General features: G+C 47.2%; 1 protein-coding gene across 1 annotated transcript; it reads left to right on the top strand.

Annotated features, from left to right (window-relative positions):
* The first annotated feature begins 1,352 nt into the window (after window positions 1–1,352).
* LOC100765152 (cytochrome P450 2B1-like) lies at window positions 1,353–12,154 on the top strand. Its single transcript, XM_027430406.2, has 9 exons — window positions 1,353–1,523; window positions 3,125–3,287; window positions 3,408–3,557; window positions 4,750–4,910; window positions 5,618–5,794; window positions 6,233–6,374; window positions 8,355–8,542; window positions 8,702–8,843; window positions 11,973–12,154. Exons 1-9 carry the CDS (start codon window positions 1,353–1,355, stop codon window positions 12,152–12,154), a joined length of 1,476 nt encoding a protein of 491 aa, XP_027286207.1.
* Window positions 12,155–20,101: the final 7,947 nt, after the last annotated feature.

The following is a 20,101-nucleotide window of genomic DNA, read 5'->3' as shown; positions in this document are numbered from 1 at the left end:
GTGGCAAGCGGGAAGGAGAGAAAGGAGCATATAAGGGAGAGGTTCTCTCAAGTGACATACTTCTTTCTGACAAGTCTGAGAACATCGAAAAAACACTGTTGGTTAGAGATCCAGCATTCAAATGCATGGGAGTTGTGGGAAACCCTGCACATTCACGGTCTAACCTTGGGACTTTGTGACGAGATTGATGTCATCATCATAGGAGTGGGTCCTCTATGGGCGTGTTCAGTCTCCTTTTCAGCTCTCCCAGGCTTAGGCACAGTTGCTTGTGCCATGTCATTTTTACAAGGCCTCAGCAAATGCCTCTTCAGACACCAGGGCTGTGTTCTCAGAGACAGCCGCTTCCAGAAGCACAAATGTAAACTGTCTATAAATTTAACTTCCCAGTCTCTAGTGCTCTGCCTCAGTAGAAAACAGAGTAAGGCAGACCCAGCATCCTGCAGCTCAGAGTGAGATGGGTTAGGGGGAAGACCAGAGAGCTTCTCATGGTGGGAGGCAGCCAGGAGGAGGAAGTGATCGCCTGTCACAATGATCAGAGGCCCAGAGGTTCCCACTGCTCCTCTGCCAGGCTGAGGCCTCTCTCTCCACCTGACTGCTGAGCCTCGCCACTCCTTTTCTCTGGTCTCCCTTCTTCTCCTTTTTTCTTCCATCCGTGGCTGTCACAGGCCAGAGAGTAAAATGGAGACTCTGGAGAAATCACATTGACAGTGTGGTAGAAACATGCAGAGATTTGCACAGTAACACGCAACTCCTGCTCCTGTCACTGAAGTTACACAAGAAATTGAGAACATATGGAGTAGTCCCACGATGCCAGAATGTCCTTGTGAGCCACATGTGAGTTGCTTATACCCTTTATCTAAATATTCAGGAGGAAGAGGCAGGCAGTTCTCAGAGTTAGAGGCATGTCTACAGAGTGAGTTCTAGAACATCCATGGCTACCCAGGGAAACAATTCTTGGAAAACAAACCAATACAGAGACACCCACCCCACCACAACACACACACCTAAAGGGACACACAAACACACATGCATGCACCTACGGAACACACACAGTCAATAAACAGGCAAAACTGAGCTGACAAGTACACACTCACCCCCAGAAATCAAGATGCCTTACTCCCAATGTTCTTTTGTCTTGTGGATCTGTTTCATTGTCCTTGCCAGCATCTACGGGATAAGGAGTGAGCAGTTCACCGCCATCTCAAGCAGGAAATTTGGGTGCTCACACTCCTGGTCAGCGATGAGACAGGAGGCGGGAACAGCTGAACTTGCTCAACTGAGTGGAGAGGCAGGTTCAGCATAAAAGGTCCTGCTGGAGTGTGCAGTGAAGTGGACGGTGACCAGATCAGACCATGGAACCCAGCGTCCTGCTCCTCCTCACTCTCCTTGTGGGCTTCCTGCTACTCCTAGTCAAGGGCCACACAAACGCCCATGGCCACCTCCCACCAGGACCCCGTCCCTTGCCCCTCTTGGGGAACCTCCTGCAGATGGACAGAAGAGGCCTCCTCAACTCCTTCATGAGGGTGAGACTTGCACAGGGCCTGTGCCCTATGGCTGAGCCCCATATTTGCCCTTGGAGATCACTCAGCTGGATGAGCAAGGGACCCCTTCCACACCCTAGGTTCAGGTGGGAAGGTTGCTGGGTGAACGGCGAGAGGCTGATTGGTGATGGGTGGTGCTCAGATCGTCAAGTGTGTCCTCACTATTCTGGAATCATGTGTGGTACTGTGCTTGGTGTGTGAAAGGGGTCAGGGTAAGGAGGTGTGCCCCAAGGGTTTACAATTTTCCTCTTTGATGCTTCTTTGTTCCATGAGAGAAAGAACAATGTCCAAGGCATCAGCAGCTAAGCTTTGCTTCTACCAGCACAAGGGATTAGCCTGCTGTGCTCTGGAACAAAGGGGAGGAGAGGCAGGTCAGGTGGTGGGGTAGGTAGGGAGTGCTTATCGGTTAGAAACACCATGGACCTTCCAAGCAGCCGACCCTGGCACCATCTTTATCAGTCTTCACCGGTGATATTTTATGATCAATAACTACTTGTTTATTAATAATCAATTAGCACCCTTGGCCCCTTGGTCCATTTAGATGGCTGATCTACTGGCAGCAATCCTGACTTCCTGCTACTCTTTGTTTTTGAATGTATCACTCACCTGACCAATGATGCACTCATGTATTTTTGTTTGGCTTTTGAGACAAGGCTGCCCTCATCAATGTCAAACTTACGATTCTCCTACCAGTTTCATATAACAGCTTTGATCAGCTCTGTAGATTGTTAGTTCATTGTTGCGTAGGATTCGATGGCGTAACCCAGCCTGAAAATGTAAGTAGGTCAATACGAAACACATAGAGCTTTTTCTTAGCATTGTCTCCTAAACGTTGGGCACTGACCATTGTCATAGCATTTCCTTTCTAGTAGCTGCATTGCAATCTAGTGAGTTAAAGGTTACCAGGGGCTGATGGTGGGTTATGTGCAAACATTGCATCATTCTCTTCCAGGGCTTTCAGCGCCAATTCCCTGTAGCTGCATAGATGGTGGCATTGCCCGGTATTTTCCCATCTGTCTGTACTGTAGTCATGACTCACATTTGGGACCACTAAGTAGGTGACTCTCACTTCCCCTGCCATGTAACCCAGTGAGTGGGTCAGGGTTGTTCTCTCTGAATGTTGTCAGCATGGTTCTTGATGGAGATTCTAGGGAGAGATGCCCAGACTGTATGGTGCCATCAAGGTTCTAGATCTATATTCGTATCAGCATCCATATCTATACCTGATCCATATCTATTGATTTTCTTTGAGATATGGCTTTAGGTAGCCCAGGTTGGCCTCTAACTAGATAGATACCCAAACATGACTACTGGTTCTCTATGTCCCCAACGCTAGGATTATAGTCATATGGTTAGAGCACCCACCCCCAAACTCTACTGTTCTGCTATACTGATTAAAATATCCAGACCATCAGTGTAGACCCTGCATCACTGGTGAATTAACTCTTCAACTCCTAGGTTCCCAGAAGTGGAAGGGTGGCCAGAAGAAGGGGGTTCGTATTTATCAGTCTGTATATAAGTTAACAGTGTAACAACACATCTGCACTGACTAACCACAAACCTGGTGCCCTTATGCTTGGCAGCTTCGAGAAAAATATGGAGATGTGTTCACAGTGCACCTAGGCCCAAGGCCTGTGGTCATGCTGTGTGGGACACAGGCCATAAGGGAAGCTCTGGTGGACCAAGCTGAGGCTTTTTCTGGCCGAGGGACAATTGCTGTGTTTGAGCCAATTGTACAGGGATATGGTGAGCTATGTCACAGGGTGGATTAGAGGATGTGGTCCAGGGAGGTGAGAGGTGGAGTCCAAGCTGTGGGGAAGGACTCAGGGTCTGTGTAACTCTTCCATGCCTTCCCTACTTTCTTAGGTGTGGTCTTTGCCAATGGAGAACGCTGGAAGGCCCTTCGGCGATTCTCTCTGGCCACCATGAAGGACTTTGGGATGGGGAAACAGAGTGTGGAGGAGAGTATAAAGGAGGAGGCCCGGTGTCTGGTGGAGGAGCTGCAGAAATCCCAGGGTGAGACTCTGAAAATGGGCATAAAGAAGATGGTGATAACTGGGACCTGGCTTTACAGCCAAAGAGAGAAAAAGAGATACACAGGGTAGAGAAAACACAAACACACACACACACACACACACACACACACACACACACACACACACTCACAGAGAGAGAGAGAGAGAGAGAGAGAGAGAGAGAGAGAGAGAGAGAGGGAGAGAGAGAGAATTAGAGACAGAAGAGAGATGTGTGTGTGTGTGTGTGTGTGTGTGTGTGTGTGTGTGTGTGTGTGTGTGTGTGTGTAAAGCAGGTATGTACAAAGGTGTGGATAGAGAAATACACAAACATATAAAGAAATGTGAGTTTCATTTTGTGCACAAATATCTCAGAGACATAGATTTATCATGGTGGTCACTTTTGTCCAGAAACAATCAATCCGTGGATTATTAATTTTCTATGTCAGTTGGGTATGGTGATACACACTGGTCTTCTCAGAAGCAAGAAAAGGTGGTCATCAATTCAAGGACAGTCCTGTCTACATTGTGAGGAAGAGAAAGCTCTAAGGTTGAGAGTCAAGCTGAGGAGCCCCCAAGGAAACATCCACATGGAATCAGAGACCACAGACAAGCCAGCCCCAATCTGAGGGGCAACAGTGGCCCAGTACTGTTGGACTGACAACAGCCCTCTAACCACCAGGGTCCATGACTGAACCTGACACACAAAGGTGGCAGTCAGCAGGTGCTGATAGCTACTGGAACACCTCAGAGTCCAGAAATCAGAGGAGGGATGGAGAAAGATTGGCAGATGTGTGTGAATTCACACCAACAATCCCTGAACCCTTCTTTGAACCATTTCCACCAGTGAGAGTTAGCTATCAGCTCAGAGTCACAATGTTGTCCTGGGAGGAGGTGCAGGGTGGAGACTGACTACATACACTAGTCCCAGCCATGATTAGCTGAGTGGCCTTGGTGAAGTTAGCCTCCTTTTCTGTGTATGATTATCATCGCCTATTCTTTACAGTATGGAGAGAACTAAATAAAAGCATGTATTTCTGAGTGAAGGGTCTACACTCATTGTGTAAATTTTGTAGCAGCTGTTGCTGTTGCTTGAATACTGAGTGGTGGGGTCAGCTTTACAACGATGGGGCTGCAGCCAAATACCCTCCTAGTTCTATATCCTCTGTGTCTTTTCCTGCATCCTCATCCTCCAGGAGCCCCCCTGGATCCCATGTTCCTCTTCCAATGCATCACAGCCAACATCATCTGCTCCATTGTCTTTGGAGAGCGCTTTGACTACAAAGATCGCCAATTCCTGCGACTGCTGGACCTGTTCTATCAGACCTTCTCACTCATCAGCTCCTTCTCCAGCCAGGTCAGTGGGTGGGAAGAGAGGAACATCCAGGTCAGAGGAAGAGGAGGCTGCTCGGTGTTGTGAAGCAGGGAGTGTCCTAGGGCTGGAAGAAAGGCAGAGACAACATGGAGAGGCAAGGAGCCTGAGGCCTAGAGGGATAGAGGGAGCTATGGAGGGAGGAAAAGGGGGAGGGAAGGGAGGAGAAAGGTGTTAAGTAGGGTGGAGAGACCTAAATGCAGAATTACAGACATGAGAAAATGATGACAGGGTGATGCGGCTGTCCCTTAGAGAACAGAGGGCTTCATGTTTCATGGATGAGACCCTGAGTTCACGCCCAGGATGTGGTGCTACTACACAGTACACGAAGTTCCAGCATTTTGAAAGTGGAGCCTGGTGTATCAGAAATTTGGGGTGATCCTTGGCTACATACTGAGTTTAAAGCCAGTCGGGCTCAAACATGTCCAAAATCTAATATCCCATAATTTAAAACAAATGAAGACAAAGCATCAAGGGTGATTCTGAGAGAGTATTGAAGAGGAAAAGGGAGCTACAAAAAATGTAAAACAAAAGTTAGAGATGGATTTAGAGATACTGTTCAAAGGCATGCATGTGTACAGTGTCCATGTATGAGGTGTGTGTTCCTTCATGAAATCTGTGGGTCTAGGAGCACTGCCTATGTCCTGTGATCCAATAGCTCAAGGTGACCTCCTGTTCCTTCTTTCTTGCAGGTGTTTGAGCTCTTCTCTGGCGTCCTGAAATACTTTCCTGGTGTCCACAGACAAGTCTCAAAAAACCTGCAGGAAGTCCTTGACCATATTGACCACAGTGTGGAGCAGCACCAGGAAACCTTGGACCCCAGCAATCCGAGAGACTTAATCGATACCTACCTTCTACGCATGGAGAAGGTAAGTCCTGCATGAGTGAGAGGGGATGAGAGAGTGAGGGCTGAGGATGTGAGCAGAGGAAATGAAGGGCAGAGGATGGGGAGGAGAGACAGGAAATGGAGTGGAGGAGATGCAGAAGATTCTAGAAAATGAGGACTAGGAAAAAGGAGGGGAACATGAGATAGGGAGAAAGAAGGCTATGGAAGAAACAAGGGACAAAAGGCAACAAAAACTGCAGAGGAAGAAAGAGCCTGGAACACAAACCGTGATAAACTACCAGAGAGCAGAGTGGAGAGAGACGACAGAACACACAGAGACCAGGAGACACTGTCAAGGACTGAGAAATGCCATGTGGTCCACATAGTGTGAGACAGAAGGACAGTGCCCAGGATTTGGGGGAATCTCCCTACAAGGCTCCAGTCACCCTGACCCTCCTGTCTCTCTCCTATCTGGAACCAGGAGAAGTCCAATCCACACACGGAGTTCCATCACCAGAACCTCATTATCTCCGTGCTGTCTCTCTTCTTTGCTGGCACCGAGACCAGCAGCACCACGCTCCGCTATGGCTTCCTGCTCATGCTCAAATACCCCCACGTTGCAGGTGGGACCCCAGGCAGCCAGCTGGGGATCTTGTAGCTCCCTTTTGGCTGTGGAGGTTTGTATGGATGAGAGAGACCTGGGCTTTCAGAGTTACATCTGGAACTCTGAAGGCTTTGATCTACTTCTAAACTAGGGCAGTTCTGTGGGTGGTGTGTGAATGAACCCTCAGCTGACCCCCCCTTTGTTTTGGTTTTTCGAGACAGGGTTTCTCTGTGTAGCTTTGGAGCCTGTCCTAGCACTCTCTCTGGAGACGAGGCTGGCCTCGAACTCACAGAGATCCGCCTGCCTCTGCCTCCCGAGTCCTGGGATTAAAGGCGTGCGCCACCAATGCCCAGTACTCCCTTTTTTTTTTACTGTAACTTAAAGATTGATCCACCCACCCACCCACCCATCCATCCATTTATTTAATTTTCTACCCATCCATCTGTCCACCTATTCACCCACTCAGTGTCGTCATCTGCTTATCTTTTGTGGATCCATAAATTTTTAATCCCTGATTCTTTCATCTCTGCTTCATCTAAGGACATACATTTCATTCATTTATTTGGATTAATTGGCTAGTGAGTTTTATTCTTTGATCAGGGCTGGTTGAGTTGGCCATCTGTCAGTGACCCATCGGTTCATTCATATATAAATCTTTTCATCCCTTAATCCTTACAATCCTTACAATTCTCCCTTCATGTGTCCAGCAATTCCTTCATGTATCCATTCCATAACTCACTCATTTACCCGTGACTTATTTATCATCCAATACACCTGCCTGTTTATTCCTATAGTTTCTCGTTTATTCTTTCACATATTCCTTTGCTAAACCTAGCACTCACTTGATTTCGGTGAGTTGTGTCCATTGATACATTTGTGTGGGAACCATTTGCTGATTCATTAATTGACGAATATAACGAGTGAAAATGGGAGATATCCATCCAGTTTTTAGTTAGCTCATTTCATTCACTCGGCAGTCTTTCCTGTCATTAAATGACTTGCCCATTGCTTGGTTGACTTACACACTCGAATTAAAGTATTTTTAAAACAATGCGATATTATTGTGAATATGCTTTCCAAAGTTCGTGTGTAGAGGTGGGAGGAAAACTTTGAGTAGTTGGGTCTCTCCTCCACCTTCATGGGCTCTGGATGTCAAAGTCAGACTTCTGAATGCTAGTCAAGTGCAATTACTGGATGAGCCGTTTCTTTGGCCAACATACTCACCATCGTATTCGTACTTAGTATTCAATTATCCATAGATTAATTTACTTCCCTTTGTTCCTGAGGATATAACCTCAGATTCTGAGCCTTGATTATTTTCAAATTTATTTTTATTTAATGTACATTGTTGTTTTGCCTGCATATCTGTTGGCGTGAGGTAGTCGGATTCCCTGGACCTGGAGTCACAGACAGTCTGAGACACCATGTTGGGGCTGGGAATTGAACCCAGATCTTCTGAAAGGGTGGCCAGTGCCCTTAACCATTGAGCCACCTCTCTAGTCCGCTGGATTTTGAAATATATTTTTGGTTGTGTTCTTAGCTTTTAGCAGCTGAGCCATCACTCCAGCCCATGAGTTTTTAAATATAAATTCCATGCAAAGATGTCTATTTGTCTGACTGTGTCTCTTTGTATGTGTGCTATGTAAGAATTCAATCTATAACATTACATTTCAAATCGGGAGAATCTTACCATCTCCCCCTCCAGCCCTCAGTCCACATTGACAGATGAAAACAGCCCTTTGCTTTAGGCTTTCCTTTTCTCTCTTTTACAAGCAAGGTTGGAGCTTTTGAGAGAAACTCTAGCTTAGCTCTAAGAGTGACTGGGGAGGCAGGTGCCTGAGAGGAACACAGGTGTTGTGTCCAAGAGTGCAGTGTGTCTTTCTCAGCAGAGTCTCCTGCTCTGCACTGTTCCTAGGTTATGGACTCTCAGAAAGCAGGGTCGCTGGCATTGCCTCTACGAAAGAGGAGGCATTGCCTGTTGTCTCCCATTTCTGTGCAGAGAAAGTCCAAAAGGAGATCGATCACGTGATCGGCTCACACCGACTCCCAACCCTTGACAACCGCACCAAAATGCCATACACTGAGGCCGTCATCCACGAGATTCAGAGATTTGCAGATCTTGTCCCTATTGGTCTGCCACACAAAGTCACCAAAGACACTTTGTTCCGCGGGTACCTGCTCCCCAAGGTGAGACCGGCTGCCATTCCACATCTCTACTCCATGAGCCTCCTGCCTTCTCCTCCATCCTAGTACCAGCCTGTTCTTGGTTTCCCAGCATTCCTGGTGAGGTGACTGCATATATCAGTCAGGAATGTTGACATCTTTGTATCTCGTAATGTCTCCTAGGACACTGAAGTCTACCCCATCCTGAGCTCAGCTCTCCATGACCCACAGCACTTTGAACAACCAGACACCTTCAATCCTGACCGCTTCCTGGATGCCAATGGGGCACTGAAGAAAAATGAAGCTTTTATGCCCTTCTCTATAGGTGAGACTCACCTGTGCTTCCTCTCCCTGACACTAGAGGACAGGTTCTTCCTCCAGGACACAGACAGGACTAGGTTCGAGTTTCTGAATCTAATCCAGCTTCTCTCCATTCACCCTGGCTACAGCCCCACAGGGGACTCTTGAACTAAAGGAGCTTCCTGGTCATGAGGACTTTGGGGAAGTATTTAAAAGCCTCTAAACCCAAGCAAATCATTTTCTTTTTAAGAAACAGCAGCACGAACAAATGACTCCATCTATGAACACTGCCATGAGTTGGGTAAGGTCTTCATGGCTGGGGTGACATTGATTTTAGATATGAGCACTGGTGACATGGGGCATGTCTTGACACACTTGTCCCTGTTTGCACTCCTGTTAAGTTGTAAGAGACATCAAAATTACTAGCATTTATTTGAGCCAAGAAACCATCCACGATGGATAATATCCTAAACCAGAGAAAATTCAGTTAGTGGTGTGGGTAGGAGGTGAGTCCATTGGCTCTAGGCATACGGATACAATCTGATGTGTGCCAGCTCCACGATTCTCTTACCTGGCCATGCTGTAGCAGTTGGCATCCTGGAATTGGATCGCTGACTGCTATGTTTGGCTCTGACCCAGTTACTTGCTGGCAGAATAGCTACTTGCTGGCACAATATAATCTTGATTCATTTTGCAGTTTATTGCAATTGAAGTTACTTTTGTTATGTATGGGCAGCCTTGTGCCAAACTGAATTCATTTTAACAAGCTCTAGCCATGAAAACCTCCATTCATTGATTCCTTATCTTTGGGGAGAAGGAAAGTCAAAGAAAGGACTCCTTAGAACTTTTCTTTCTGTGCTAGTTATTGAACCTAGGGCTTAGTAAATGTTTGGCAGGGGCTCTGCCACTGAGCCATTCCCTACCCCCTCACTGGGGGATTCTAGACAGGGTTTCTACCACTGAGCCACACCCCCGGCCCCTCACTGAGGGATTCTAGGCAAGTGTTCTACCACTAAACCATACATCCCCAGGCAAAAACTATCTAGAGTTGAGTGTGATAGTGACTTCAGTGACCCAGGGCTCAGCTCCACCCTGAAATGTCCAATATATGGGCTTCTCCCCTATTGAATCCTCATTCAGTGTGGGAGCACGTAAAGAGGTGGGATAAGAGTGCATGTCTCCATTCCATTAAGTTTAGAGTACAGCAGGAATGCAGAGAATTAAGTCTAGAAAACATCTAGGAGACAGAGAGACAATAGAATTGAAACAGAGAGCTTAACAAAGAGAGGAACAAATGAGACTGGGACAAAATGAACCGTTCCGTGTTAAGTGTCAACATGACAATCTGGAATCTCCTGGGAAGAGGGTTTCAGTTGAGAAATTGCTTATCTTTGGATGGTCTGTGGGAGGTTTTCTTCATTGTTAATTGATATGGGAAGACCCAGCCCATTGTAGGTGGTATTATGCCTTGTTTGGGGCCCAGGCCCTTGTAAGAGATTTGAGGTCTGAGCTGAGCTCCAAGGAAGTAGGCAGCTTGCTCTTCCTGTGGAGGTGGGTTGACCAGTTGTCTCCCGCTCTTGTTTTTTTTTTTTTTTTTTTTTTACTCCTCGGGCATGACAGTCAATAATCTGGATGTGTAACTCAAAGAGATGCTCTTTCCTCAACTCTGCTGCCATTTTGTCAGGATCCTTGTCACACAGCAGAACTGAACTCAGGACAGAAGACCATGAAGGAAGAGGCATTTTATGAGAGATGGAGAGTCAAGTGAGGCAATAGAGGAAGGGGAGGGGAAGGTGTAAGAACAGGAGAGAGGGGGTGATGGGAAATGAAGAGGGAGAGGACCAAAATAAGAAATAGACCAGAGCTGGGCATTGGTGGCACACGCCTTTAATCCCAGCACTTGGGAGGCAGAGGCAGGTGGATCTCTGTGAGTTCGAGGCCAGCCTGGTCTCCAGAGCGAGTGCCAGGATAGGCTCCAAAGCTACACAGAGAAACTCTGTCTTGAAAAAAAAGAAAGAAAAGAAAGGAAAAGGAAAAGAAATAGACCAAAGGGACATAAAGAGGAAAATTCTGAATGAACAAGGGGAGGATAGGAGTAAGAGAGAGACAGAGAGAGAGAGACAAACAGAGAGAAGGGGAAGGAGAAAGAGGAGAGAGAAACAATAAAGAGTTTTGACACAAATAAGCAGAAAAGGGGAACAGTGAAAGAAAAGAAGTGTCTGGTGGGTAAAAAGATACAATTTGACAGCCACAACAAACAAGGGGGGGAAAATGGATCCCAAAAGTGTTCAAGTCAAAGAGACAGGAATAATTTCCACATCACCAGTTCCAGGCTTGGGGACTTTGTGCTGAGAGTGAGATGAGCTATTAAAAGCTGCTCTGGAAAAATCTGGGTCACAAAACCAGTTCTAGGTAGAAAGCTGCTCCATGGACTTCTAAGATCATGCCATCTAAGTTCTAGAAAGGAGATGCCCAGAGGGATAGGGCATCTTTCCCTAAATACTCCCACACAAGCATGATTTCCCAACAACTGGTGAACCCAAGGGCTGCTGGGAAATTCCTCCTCCACCTGGAGGCCCCAGGCAGATTAAGAATCACTGAAGTACCAGGCAGGAGGTGGAGCCTCCAGCTGGGTTTTCAGGTTCCCACTGCTCTGTGATGCTCCATGCCTGAGGTGACAAGCCAACAAGGAATTCAGTGGGTGTCATAGACCCCTCATCATGTGCCCCTGTCCATTCTCAATTGTAGGGATTTGTGTTCGGGAACTTGTTGAAGTCCGTTCATCTAGGGCTAAGACCAGAAAGGGGTGGGGGGAGGTGGGGGGGGTCTAGAACATCTCCCTCCTCCTCCCTCTCCTCTCTCCCTCCCTCTTTCCTCTTCCTCCTCCACCCTTCCTTCTCCTCCTGTTGGTTTCTAAGATGGGGTCTGGCTTTGCAGCCCTGGCAGTTTTGAACTCATGATCCACCTGCATCAGCTTCTTACAGGCTGGGATTATAGTCATGCACCATCATGCCTGGCTCACGTAGAATTAGTAACACCAGCCAGGAGTCACACTTATTCATTGCAGTGGGCAGTTGTCTGGGTTTAGGGATGGGACAGACGGAAGGTTGTATACAGCCCTGGGGCTCACACGGCTCATCCTCTGTGCCCACAGGAAAGCGCATTTGTCTTGGAGAAGGCATTGCCCGCAAGGAATTGTTCCTTTTCTTCACCACCATCCTCCAGAACTTCTCCTTGTCCAGTCCCGTGGATCCTAAGGACATTGACCTCAGCCCCAAGGAGAGTGGTGTAAGCAAAATACCACCAAGGTACCGGATTCTCTTTCTGCCCCGCTGAATGGGCTGAGGGAAGAGAGTCAATGGATTTCAGTGGTTCTCACTTCTGTCCATCTATGGTGTCATGTTCTCCCCTGTGAATGGAATTGAAAAAAAAAAAAAACAGTCAAGTGCCTTTCTTGAAGTATGAACGGAGAGACTTCTGGAGGCCCCAGCTTGTTCTGAATCACATTTCCCAGCCCAGCTTATACACACTCTGTACTCCACTTTCTGTGCTAATGGTCTCTCTGGAGTCGTCTCCATCATATTCTCATGTGTTGTGTTTAGGGTCATGACCCCCTCAATTGATGAATAACAGACATCACGCTGCAAGTGAGTGGGGGAAGCAGGATCGCACCGTGAGTCCAGAGAAAACTCTTTGCTATGGCAACTCGCCTCTCTTATTTGTGTTTAAATTGAGATGAAACTTGTACAACAAAATTGACTAAATTTTTTTTTAGTTTAGTATTTCAAGACAGAGTCTCATGTAGCTCAGATGGCCTCAAAATCCAAAAGATGACTTGAACTCTAGACCTTCCTTTCCTCTGTTTCCCAAATGCTGGCATTATAGGCACGCGGCCCTACATCCAGATCTTAAAACTGACTGCATTTTAATGCTCGCATTATAATGTCTTTTCATTTATTCACTACACTGTACAATTATGGTGTCTAATTCCAGGTATTTTGTCACACTTAACCTTCCTGCCCCTCAGACCCAACCTTTGAAGAAATCCTGCCCATATCCCCTGTAGAAAGGGTTTGCTTAACTTGTCTCATAGAAATGAAACCAACAATGTGTGATTTTTTTTTAGGGTGTCTTTTATGTCACACCATGTTTTCCAGGTTTCTGTATGTTTTGGGGCACAGCCGTACACCTTCATAGGCCTTCCCCATTCTCTTTCTTAGCATCGTCTTCCTGCATCTTCTCTCTAGGCAAGGACCTCCCTAGCCTACAGCTCTGGATTATGTGGGTCTACTTAGATTCTCTTACATTTCCCTTTAAGTCCTCCAAGGATCTCATAAACACACAAAGCCATCTCCCTGCTGTGTGTGTGTAGGGTGGGGGGGTCATTGCTGTGTTTTGTTTTGGGGTAGGGGTTGCTTGTTTGTTTGTTGAGACAGGGTCTCTTTATATGGCCCTGGCTGGCCTTGAACTCATTAAAATCCATCTCCCTCGGTCTCCTGAGTGCTGGGGTTAAAGGTTTGTGTCACCACACTCTCCTTAAACACTGTTGAGTTTTTGGCTTTGTTTTGTTGTTTGTTGTTGTTTTGGTGTGTGTGTGTGTGTGTGTGTGTGTGTGTGTGTGTGTGTGTGTGTTGGTGTTTTGTCTGCATGTATGTCTGTGGATTATATGGGTACCTTGTGCCCATGGAAACCAGAAAGGGTGTCTGATCCCTTGGGACTGGAGTTACAGATGGTTGTGAATAGGGGTCCTGGGCATTGGACCCATGTTCTCTAGAAGATCAGGAAGAGAGGCCAGTCCTCGTAATCACTGAGACATCTCTCCATCTCTGTTTTTGTATGTAACCTGTTGATACTCAGATCCCTATGGATTTTTCCAGAAGGTCTTTGGATGAGAAGTTCTCCATCACAGCCATGCCAGGCTTGGGAAGGGTCAACATACTGTTTCATTCACTGCTGTATTGTAAGCACCTGGAACAACAGGTGACTGGTGCCAGATGTTCAAAATATCTGCCAAGAAAGGAATAAGTAAACACACAACGAAGTGATGAAACCGCCACGTGCTCAACTCACCTGTGTGGCCAAACCTATCTTTAGTCTGCCTCACTTTCTTAGGATGCCCAGAATTCATCCCTGTTCCCAAAGGGTCCAGGTTTGGCACAGTTCTTCAATCCATTTACTCTTGATCCCTCTTGCCTTGTCGTTTTCTGACAGAGGTGGCCAGGAGCCACACTTTCATTGGAGCCAACTGAAACTCTCAGCCTCCATATTGAGACCCTGCTGGGACCCACAGGTTCCCTTACAGGAAATACTATGGTTGGAGGTTCTTGTTCTGCCTGGTCCCATAGCCGTTTAGCCCCAAATAAACACATAGAGACATTAATTAGGAACTGTTTGGCCAATGGCTCAGGCTTCTTACTGGCTAGCTCTTTCTTGATTATTAACCCATAACTACTAATCTATGTATTTCTAATTGGTCTTATCTTACTGGAGAACATCCAGCATCCTATCTTACTTATCTCTCTCTGGTGGCTTCTCTCTCCTTCCTGTCCCCAGAATTCTCCTTGTCTGGTAGCACCACCTATATTATCTGCCTGGCTACTGGCTAGTCAGTGTTTTATTCATCAGCCAATAAGAGAAACATATATACAAAACTGTTTATTTAACATCCACAAAGGATGACATTCCCAGTCTGCCATTGGCCAATGGGTAGCTGGCTTTCAGCCTTAAATGCAAGATACTAAATTTCTGCCTGGGCTCCTTGTAGCGCAGGAGTTACCAGGAGCTTTGTCAAGGTAGATTCCTGGCACACAGTCCTCCACCAGCCACAGAAATGAAACAACAGAGAAGCCTGCCCTTCAAGAAAAACAAGGGAGTATAAGAGGGAGAGCCATGAAGCTCCAGGTTCTCCTTTTTAAAATTGCTTTTTTATTTTTTGAGATTATATTTACATCACTTAACCCTTCCCTGTCCTCCCTACAAACTCTCCCATGTGCCCCTCCTTGTTCAATATTTTTCATTAATTGTTGTTACTTGCATATATGTATACGCACACACATATATATTTCTAAATACATAACTACAACCTTCTCAGTCTGTCTACTGTTGCTTGGGTGTGTGTGTTCAGGGCTGGCCATTTGGCATTGGATGACTTGGTGTGTTCTTCCGTGGGAAGGCAATTTCTCCAGCTCTCAGCATTCCTTAGCTGCCTGAAGCTCTCTGTGCAGGGTTGAGACCTTGTGGGTTTTCCCCCTTCTCCTCTAGCACATTTATTAATGTCCTTGTTCATGTTGGTGAGACATGACAGGTGGAGCTTCTGACATTCCTTGGAGACACAATTTCACAGCAAACTCCTCAAACCTCTGACACTAAGGATCTTTCCACCCCATCTTCCACAATCTTCCCATGGCTTCTCAGTCTTCCTCCTCAGCATCTGGCTAGTTTGGACCTGGGATGGCTCCAGCTCAAGGGCTCTCTCTCTCCTGGACAATGGCTTCCACCTTTGCTGGAGAACACTTTCCAAATAGATCCCACGAGCTTACACAAATCCTTTCAAGGGTGACATGTGGAGGAGGTCAGGGTGAGGAGGAGGAGGAGAAGGAGGAGGAGGAGGAGGAGGAGGAGGAGGAGGAGGAGGGAGAGGAGGAGGTCAGGGTGAGGAGGCAGGAGGTGGAAAAAGGAAATGATCCTCAGGCAACAAGGAGTTGCAAGTCCATGGTTCAACAGGTGTCTCCTGGTCAGGTTGGGACTTCTCTTCTTCCAGCTATGGTGTGACAATAGAGAAGCTTCTAGAATTCTTAAGAGAACAAGCAGTGGCAAGGTAGGTAGGGAGATGGGTTCTGGCAGATGTACTGTGGTCTCCATTGTGGAGAGCAGCATTTGCTTTTGTGGAGTCTATGAAGCTCACAAGTCCAAAGCTGGGAAGGTTGAGCATAGCTGGGAGCAGGTTGAGAGATGGTCACCTGAAACCACAGAGCTCAAGTTGGGATTCTTCCCCGATGAGACCCAGACATCATCAGGGAGAATGATTCAGCAAGAGAAAGGACCCATCACTAGGGGTAGCTTTTGAGGTCTGGGCCTTGACTCTGCAGCTGAGGGGAAAATAGGGAGATACTATCACAGCCTACACGCAGCCCCCGCATGTCGTCTTCCTGAGTGTACATGAGGCAATATGGGAAGACCTAGTGGACCATGCAGAAGCTTTCTCTGGATACAGTCTGTCATCATCATTCGTCCCATCTTCCAGGAAAGCATTGCGTGCAGGCACAGGACCTGTAGCTGCAGAAGGCAAGCTAGTGTGGGCCCTCGTGACCTTCCAGCCAAGTTTGCTCCTCACCACTGGAAACCCTTGGGAGGTTCTTGATTTGTCTCCGTCTGAGCACCGTGAAGGGTTTGGAGATTGAGAAATGGAGAGCAGAGCAGTGAATCAGGAGGAAGATTGTGTTTGGGGGAGGAGCTTCAGAGTCTGGGCAAAGAGTCCACAAGGAGGGGACGCGGAGATGGAGAAGAGGGCTGGTAAAGATCCAGACTGAGAAATACAGACAGCTGTTGTGATCCGTCATTCCCTGTGGCTCTTCCTGTCCTCCCTATCCTTCCTCAGGGATGTCTCCTCAGCCCAGGGAGGAGGGGTGTGATAGAGAAGTCAGTCCCATTTAGGACTGAGCACTCGGCAGTCTCTTATCTTCTGCACCTTGGCCATTTGTCACTGTCAATTACCACCTACTGCAAAAATTAACATATCTATCTATCTATCTATCTATCTATCTATCTATCTATCTAGTTACTCATTGTTATTGTTTCTGTTTAGTTTTGTTGAGGCAGGGTCTCTATACATAGCCCTGACTGTTCTGGAACTCACACTGTAGACGAGACTGGCCTCTAACTCACACAGACCGACCTGCCTCTGCCTCCCAATTGCTGAGATTGAAGCAGTGGGGCCACCATGTCTGGCTAAGAATCTTCTCTGATGGCAGAGGGGAGACACTCTGATATGTGATTATACAAGTATGTCTTGAGGAGTGGTTTTAATGGTATATCCAGTCAACAGAACAATGGTAGGTTCTCCCCTAGGGCTGATGATCCACCAGACTCTGGGGTCTTGGCTTCCTTAATGGTGGTAGGCATGGGTTTTAGCTTGTGGAGTGGACCTTAAATCCAACGAAGAAAGTGTTCCAACCAGAGCAGTCACTCCTGCGACATTCGTTTTCCTGTTATGCAGTAGACATGTCTTTCCAGGCTGGCCGTGATTGTTGCACACAGGATTCACAGCTGAGTAAGACTGATGATGGCATTTCTCCTTCAGCAATGTACAGAGTACCTTCCATCTGGTCAGTGTGCATAGAGCATCCTCGTCAGTTAATACCAGCTTGATTGCTTCATGCTCTATGATGCTAATATGGAGTGTCTCAGCAATAGGGTTTTAACATCCCTCAAGTCTGGAGGTTAACCAAGAGCAATGGTAATAGCCTTTAATGTTTGGAGGTCTATGGGACCCTTCTGGCCAAAGACTCAGAGAGACAACCCAATCTCATCCCTTGGTGACATGGCCAGTGTTCTATTGCCGTGAGAAGACACCGCGACCATGGCAACCATTGTAAAACACTTCATTGGGCCGGCTTGCAGTTTCAAAGGTTTGTTCCATTATCGTCATGGCGGGGAGCATGGTGGCACACAGGCAGACAGAGTAGCTGAGAGTAGCTGCGTCAGATCTGAAGGTAGCTGGAATAGAGACTCTGGGCCTGGCATGGGCTTCTAAAACCTCAAGGCCACACTTCCTCCAACAAGGCTATACCTCCTAATCTTTTCAAATAGGACCACTTCCACAGCATTCAAATACACGAGCCTAGGGGCCACTCCTATTCAAATCCCCACAGTCAGCCTTTTATTTGAAAGCCCATGGGGTCTAGTAGGGGCGTCGTCTCCCCTTATGTGCTTTAGGAATGTATATATACTTCAGAAAGCTTCTTCTACAGTGGCTGTGGCTTTTCAAAGGCCTTCAGTGTTAATCATGCCTCCCTCCCCTGCCCTCACGCCACTCACGCATTCTGCCTCCACGCTGCCTGCGTTCTGTCTCCACTGTCAGAACCTGTAAGCTGGGTCCTCAGATGTTAGGGTCTGGGTCAGTAGATGGGCTCTGCCCTACTTTGCGAGGTGCAGTGATGGACCATGTGTTCAGGAAGCGAGGGCATACATAGGTCAGCAGGTGAGCAGACAGATCTGAGCGAGGTGCGTTGCTCTTTGATGCCTCCTGGTGGCAGGCACTGGGGTTTGCGGGAGAGCATGGGGTATCCCGGAGGTAGAGGTGAAAAGAAACAGTGGGAGATTAGAGATTTGACACAGACTCATTTTTAAAGCCAAGGAAGCCTCCTAGGCTCCTTGATTCTCGCTCTTGATTGTGTAAAGTCTCCTCCATCCAGCCTAACGCTGTTCCCAGATCCCTCGGGACAGGAGGACCCTTGAGGATCTCAGGGCTGAGAAACCCTTTCATGCATGGACTTAGTAGTGTTATCACCGCCATTAGCAATCCGGGGCTGGAGAGGCAGCTCAGGAGAGAAGAGCGCTTGCTGCTCCAGTAGGGGACTGGGGTTTAGTTCTCTGTACCCATGCTGGGCCGCTGATGCTGCCAGTAACTCCAGCTGCCTGGGGATCTGGGCCCTCAGCAAAGCAAGACAGGAAGAGAAGAAGGAAAAGGAGAGGAAAGGAAGGAAGGAAGGAAGGAAGGAAGGAAGGAAGGAAGGAAGGAAGAAAGAAAGAAAGGAAGGGAGTGGGGGAGGCTGGGATGATGGTGATGCTGGGGATTAGACCTTCTGTGGTGCAAGCATGAGGACCTGACATATAAATAAATAAACAAACAAACAAACAAACAAATAGTGCGTGCAGTGCGCGCGTGCACACACACACATATCACACACACCACATACAACACACACATCACACCCCACACAGCCCACATCACACTGTGAACATCACACACAGCACACACAGCACAACACACACACACACACCACATACCACACACACACACACACACACACACACACACACACACACACACACACACACACACACACACATACACACACACACACACACACACACACACACACATACACACACACACACCACACACACACACACACACACACATACACACACACACACACACACACACACACACACATACACACACACACACACACATACACACACACACACACACACACACACACACACACACACCACACACACACACACACACACACACACACACACACACACACACACACACTGTTGTTATTTTGTAAAAGTTTAAAAATTAGAAAAAAAGGAAAATGGCGAGATGGAAACGGCGCGATGGAAGGCGAACGATAGAGAGTACATTAACCAGTTTATTACAGGGCGGGAGAGAAAGAGAGGGAGAGACAGGGTGAGAGAGAGAGGAGACAGAAGAGAGAGAGACTGTAAGAGAAGAGAGGGCAAGGAAGGTGAGAGAGAGCGTGAGTAAGAGAAGAGAGCAAAGAGCAGAGGCAGGGAAGAGAGTGGGGTGTCTGTCTTTTAAAGGGGTGCTTTGCACCTGCTGCAGACTTAGTTCCCGTGGAACCCTGGGCTGACCAGGGCACTGCCTGAGTGCATTCTGCCAGATGACAGAGCCAGGCCAGCGCAATGCCTGAACCTTTCATTCACCACACACAACACACACCACAAACACACATCATATAGCAAACACACTACAAACATCCACACCACACACACCAAACACATCACACATACACACGCCACACACATACAGACACCATACACAGACACACCACATACCACACACACCACAAACATCCACACCACACACACCAAACACATCACACATACACACGCCACACACATACAGACACCATACACAGACACACCACATACCACACACACTACAAACATCCATACCACACACACCAAACACATCACACATACACACGCCACACACATACAGACACCATACACAGACACACCACATACCACACACACACACACACACACACACACACACACACACACACATACACACACACACACACACACACACACACACATACCACACACACACACACCACATACCACACACACACACACACACACACACACACCACATACAAACACACACACACACAACACACTTACACACCACACGTACACATACACAGTCACACACAAATAAAAATAAAATTTAGTAAAAATCTAGAGAATACTTTATAGTAAAAAGGAATTCAACGTAGATGAATTGTATTAGATTAAAAA

The sequence above is a fragment of the Cricetulus griseus genome, chromosome 9 (assembly GCF_003668045.3).
Source record: "Cricetulus griseus strain 17A/GY chromosome 9, alternate assembly CriGri-PICRH-1.0, whole genome shotgun sequence".
Taxonomy (NCBI): Eukaryota; Metazoa; Chordata; class Mammalia; order Rodentia; family Cricetidae; genus Cricetulus; species Cricetulus griseus.
This window is presented reverse-complemented; position numbering and strand designations above follow the sequence as displayed.

Coding starts and splice junctions, on each gene's coding strand:
- LOC100765152 (XM_027430406.2), top strand. CDS start 1,353: ATGGAACCCAGCGTCCTGCTCCTCCTCACTCTCCTTGTGGGCTTCCTG. Junction 4,911..5,617: donor TCAGCTCCTTCTCCAGCCAG/GTCAGTGGGTGG, acceptor TCTTTCTTGCAG/GTGTTTGAGCTCTTCTCTGG. Junction 5,795..6,232: donor ACCTTCTACGCATGGAGAAG/GTAAGTCCTGCA, acceptor ATCTGGAACCAG/GAGAAGTCCAATCCACACAC.